Genomic DNA, 5,666 nt, shown 5'->3' with positions numbered 1-5,666 from the left:
TAATTATATGTTACAAAATGATATTCAATAAAACTATAAATACAAATTATAGGAAATGAAAAGCTTGGTGAATCCATTGGCTATCAACCATAGCTTTTAGAAAAAAAAATTTGGGTCTAATATCTCAATCCTAATATTGTTCAATATTCTCAATTAAGAGAAAAAAATGCTCTAAATTTCATGAAACTATAATCAATACTATCATTAGAGACTACAAAATCACATATTATTTAGTTTGAATTATTTCAATAAGAGACAATGACATGGTCTATAATTTTCAAAATTAATAGCTACAACCAACAAATATTACAAAATTAGAATAAAAAAATCAGTTAATAGTGCAAATTAAAAAAAAAATCAGTTAATAATGCAAATTAAAAAAAAATCATATATCAATAATCTTAATTGGAGAAAGTATGGGACCGATTTTTCTCTTCCCTCTCTAATTTCTCCTCCATTTGTAATTAAGAATTTTTCTTAACCGAAGCATGCACCTCTTCCAACGGTCGAGAGAGCTCCCCTCTTCAAAATTCAAACTTCACGGTTCCATTTCCAAACTCTACAGCTCCTTCTCCTCCCCCCTCTCCCTTTGCAGCAATCCCCAGCTCCTCCATCAAATACACTCTAGATTCATCATACACGGACTCCACCAAAACTCTTCCCTCTCCTCCGAACTCATCACCCGATATAGCAATCTCGGTTGCCTCGACCTTTCCATCAAAGTATTTGACTCCATTGACGATCCCAATGCTTCTCTCTGCATTACAATGCTTAGAATCCTCTCATCTCATCAGAAATATGAAAAAACTCTCATAATTTTCCGGCAAATAATGGCTAAATACCTTTTTCTAGATGAGACAGCCTACCTTTGTGTTATTAGAGCTTGCTCGAATTTATCCTCGATTGAAGCTGGTCTCCAGGTTCATTCTCTGGTGGAAAAACTGGGTTTTGATGCCCATCTCGATGTGGGTACTTCTTTAGTATATATGTATGGGAGACATGGTGCTATCAATGATGCACGACAAGTGTTTGAGCGAATTCCTGTTAAAAACTCGACTTCTTGGAATGAGGTTTTGTCTGTGTTCAGTAAGCATGGTGATGGTAAGGAGTGTTTGAGATTTTTCAAGAGATTGATATTTGAAGGATTCGTGCCTGATTCCTCTACCATCATCTGCCTCTTGCGTGTATGCATTGATTTGAACTGCTTAGAAATGGGAAGGAGTCTCCACCTGTTGATAATTTTGTATAATTTGGTTGCTGATTTATCAATTATGACTGCACTTTTGACTATGTATTGTAAGTTTGGTAGCTTGGAGGCAGCGAGGTTATTGTTTGATAAGATGGTCGTCAAGGACCTTGCTGTGTGGAATGTAATGATATCAGGGTACTCTCAAAGTATGCATCCAAAGCGGGCATTGGAGTTGTTAAGAGATGTTGCTAAATTAGGGCTAAGGCCTGATTTGTTCACTGCAATTGCTTCCCTTGCTGCAGTTACACAACTGAAATCTCTTGAGTTTGGTCAGCAGCTTCACGGTGCTGTGATCAGACATGAATCAGACTGTCAGATTTCAGTACATAACTCTCTTATAGAGATGTATTCCCTGTGTGGAAATCCAGAGAAGTCCAGAGTAATATTTGATTCTTTGGAAAGAAAAACCATGGCTTCATGGAGCTCAATGATTAAGGGTTATGTGAGCAACGAACTTCCACTTGAGGCTTTGCTACTTTTTAAAGACATGGGAACTTGTGGAGTTAGAGCAGACTCCATAACTCTCATTAACATTTTGCCTGCATGCGTAAGTTCAGGAGCTCTTGAGCAGGTGAAGAATGTACAAGTTTATTCAATAAAACAGGGATTGAATTTACTAATATCTATAAACACAGCTCTTCTTGTGAGCTATGCAAAATGTGGATGTATTGAGATGGCACAAAATCTTTTTGATGAGGGAGATATCGAATCGAGGGACATTATGTCATGGAACTCGATTATAGGAGCTTATTCCAAACATGGATATTGGAAACCATGTTTTAAATTGTATGAGCAATTGAAAGAATCGGAAGTTCTGCCAGATCAAGTGACCTTCCTTGCTCTATTGACGGCCTGCGTAAATTCGGGCTTAGTGACAGAAGGATGGGCATTTTTCTCTGAGATGGTAGATAAATTTAGCATTCAGCCCGGTCAAGAACATTATGCATGCATGGTGGATCTTCTGGGGCGCTCGGGGCATCTTGAAGCCGCAGTAAATGTCATAGAAAAAATGCCATTTAAGGCTGATGTTCGTGTATGGGGGCCATTGTTGAGTGCTTGTAAGCTCCACAAAGAGGCTAGCCTGGCAGAATTTGCTGCCTGGAAGCTCATTGAGTTGGAACCAGAGAATGCAGCAAATTATGTATTACTGTCGAATATATATATGCTTCTGCAGGGAATTGGGAAGGTGTTGCAAAGATGAGAAATGGTCTTAAAGGTAAAGGCTTGAAGAAGATGCCTGGATATAGCTGGCTGGAAATTAATGGACAAGTTCATGAATTTCATGTTATGGACCAAAGTCATTCAGAATCTGGAAGCATATATAACATGTTAAAAGTTATGGAACAGGATATCAAGTCTGTTGAAGATATCTGCTGAAGTATGACTAAAAACTCTTTTTTGGTTCGTCTCCGCATCAGAGCATTGATTCGAGTAAAAGAGCACAAAATTTATTGTCCCGGCCATAGATTACGCGTGGTGCAGCCCATCCATCTTTGTAAGAGTAGCTATGTTCTTACATAGAATAAGCAGAACATTACCAAAAGTAAGTATTTTACTGTCATCATAGATATCTGCATAGTTACAATTCCTCCTTCATGGGCTTTCTGAAAGTGGTGACTTTGATAACTCACGATCGCAATCATCTTCTTCTTTTGCTGAACTTAAAATAATCTTTCAAGCAAGCGATGCTTGCATTACTGAATGGATGTCACCAATGTCCTGAGAACGTTTGTTGTGATCATACTACTTGTTTTTCAATATCTTCGTTAAACTTGTAGAAAATTTTGTATCACCATCAATTATGTAAATGTTGCAAATTTCATCTTTTATAACTCTGATTTAGCAAGAAGAACAGAGATCTTCTCTAATTTTCATGACAATTGTGCCTCTGCAGTTGTGTCAGTCCATTTAATTACAAATGATTGAGATCATATCCAACTTTTTAGTGTGGTTGTATACCTTATGAATAGTGATCAGTAACCAGTAACATATGAGGATCAATAGGTTGTATCATATATATATAATTTTATGAAATCAACATATCTATCATTATCATATGCATATCATATAATATCTGAGGTATGCATGCATCTCATATCCAATATTCAATGATGTATATTATATAATACATATGTATCATATATTAGCGTATCATGTAAATCATGCTCATAATTAGTGATTTATATATATATCACATGCAATGTGTATCGGGTATGTCATATGATTCATGTGAATTCTATATTATTGTATCGATCTTATTAGTCATGTCATGTGTATATATTAATCATATCATGTATCATATATAAATCATATCATGCCATATCATTTGTTCAATTTATCATATATATACCCCTATCATATGCATATGTAAGAAATGCAAGCAAGATAGGACATCTGACTACCTATGGTGTTTTTTCTGTATCCAATTCTCTAGGCCAACAACACAAGTATTCATCTTAATTATATCAATCATGATTCTAGAAATCAGTCTCATATCACATATCACAAGTCAGTCAAGGTAGCTTTCATATAAGAAGTCATCACTTCCTTCCCATCGGTATATTATATCATATCAGTAAATCAATTTTCTTATACATCCATTTTCATATCATTTAGGATTACACTAATTTTTTTTTTTTTTAAATGGTAGCCCTATTGGTCCACCCTCTCATACATGATAATATGTCTCCAACTAACTTGAATTAGTCAATTATTTCCTGCCAACTTTTTCTTTCCTTTGCACACACTTCACACCATATAAAGTAATATAAAAATATTATATACACTCAATGCAGTTGTTAGTACACTTAATAATATGTTTATAGTGTACAAAAATGCATGTTGCACTAACTGAATAATAAACATGTGCATCTTGTGAGTATATATCTAAATATAACACAATGACTTGTGATTATTTTATATTCAACATTATGCTACTCATTTCAATTAAAATAGCATACATTCAAAATTTCGCATACATTCAAAATTTCATGGTGAAATTTTAATATTAACCAATCAAAATGTTCAGGATGATGATGTCTATTACATAACAAAAGTTATATGGTAAAAAATCATTAGGATGAGAGATGTGATATTTTAATCAAATTTAGGAGAGATAAATTTTGAGAAATCAAACTCATTGAAAATAGAAATATAATTCGAGCTACCTACCATGATTAGTGCACTTTTTCTAACTAGAGCGATGAAAGAAAATGATTTGAAGTGGGCTCTCTATCTCTCCTCTCTCTCTCTCTCTCTCTCTCTCTCTCTCTCTCCCATCTCCTCTCCCTTTCTTCCCTAGCAAGTAGACCTGTCAACATTGGACCCGACCCAAAAATTTCGGGTTTGGGTTGACCCGAACCCGAAGCAGGTTGAGTTCGGGTCTTAAAAACTGACCCGTTTGCAAAATCGGGTTGGGTTCGGGTTGACCCGAACCCGAATAGTGCCAGGTCAGTTCCGGGTTCGACCCGAACCTGACCCGTGACCCGAAATTGACACCCCTACTAGCAAGCACCTGAAATGAGGGGGAGCAATGGTTGGGTTAAGGTTTTGATGAAATGGATTCAGACATTTTTATATTAAAAATTGATGTTTCAAATCAGCACCATGGCACCAAAGTCAGCGCCGTTTTGCTTATTTTTCCCCCCAAGACTCGGGAGCTCAAAGCCGTGGCGTCGCTCCTCCTTCATTGCAATGCTCTTAACATTGTTGTGATCACAAGCACAGAACCGCAGTACTCTCACATGTAAAATTTATTTCTTAAAAAAAAAAAATTTAATTAAGATTGTTACAACATGTACCTAAAATGCAAACATAAATTATAAAATGATATGTGAAATGTACTAGATATTAATTATGTTAAGGTTGCGTGTTGTTTGGGGAAGAATATCAAGACTTTATTAGACAAATGAATCAAAGCTAAGCTGTTAGAATAAGAGAAACAATATCTCATTGGGACCCTAAGAGAATTGATTTGCGAAAAGCCTAATTCAACCCTTTGATACTAGAAAGGGTGAGTCAAACCATAATACAAAAAATTAATTTAGAGAGAAAGAGATTTAAACTTCATTTGGAACAGCTTCCTCACTATTTTTTAAATCATTTTTTTAGTACAAAACTTTCTTATGCTAGAAATTTTTGCACTGGAAAAATGCTTTAGAAAACATAAAGAATGTTGTCCCAAATTAAGGCCTTGTTTGGGACAGCTTTCTTACTGCTTCTTAAATCATTTTTATAGTACAAAAATTTTAATTTTTTAATTAAAAACTGTTTTAAGAAGCAATAAGAAATCTATCTCAAACGAAGCCTAAGTCTTAGTAGAGAAATATAATGAGATTTTAAAGTTATTTTTTCATGTGCCCAAATCCAACTAATGATTAAGGACAAAGTCTGTGTAACAAACATATCCAACTATAAT

The 5,666-nt window shown here is 35.1% G+C and overlaps 1 protein-coding gene across 1 annotated transcript; it reads left to right on the top strand.

Annotated features, from left to right (window-relative positions):
* The first annotated feature begins 488 nt into the window (after nucleotides 1-488).
* Nucleotides 489-2,626, top strand: LOC110109673 (pentatricopeptide repeat-containing protein At1g11290, chloroplastic). Its single transcript, XM_020840860.1, has 2 exons — nucleotides 489-2,307; nucleotides 2,424-2,626. The coding sequence occupies exons 1-2, from the start codon at nucleotides 489-491 to the stop codon at nucleotides 2,624-2,626; spliced, it is 2,022 nt and encodes a 673-aa protein (XP_020696519.1).
* Nucleotides 2,627-5,666: the final 3,040 nt, after the last annotated feature.

Source organism: Dendrobium catenatum, unplaced genomic scaffold (assembly GCF_001605985.2).
Source record: "Dendrobium catenatum unplaced genomic scaffold, ASM160598v2 original_scaffold_21741, whole genome shotgun sequence".
Classification (NCBI taxonomy): domain Eukaryota; kingdom Viridiplantae; phylum Streptophyta; class Magnoliopsida; order Asparagales; family Orchidaceae; genus Dendrobium; species Dendrobium catenatum.
The sequence above is the reverse complement of the archived record's forward strand: the minus strand, read 5'-3'. Positions and strand labels throughout refer to the sequence as shown.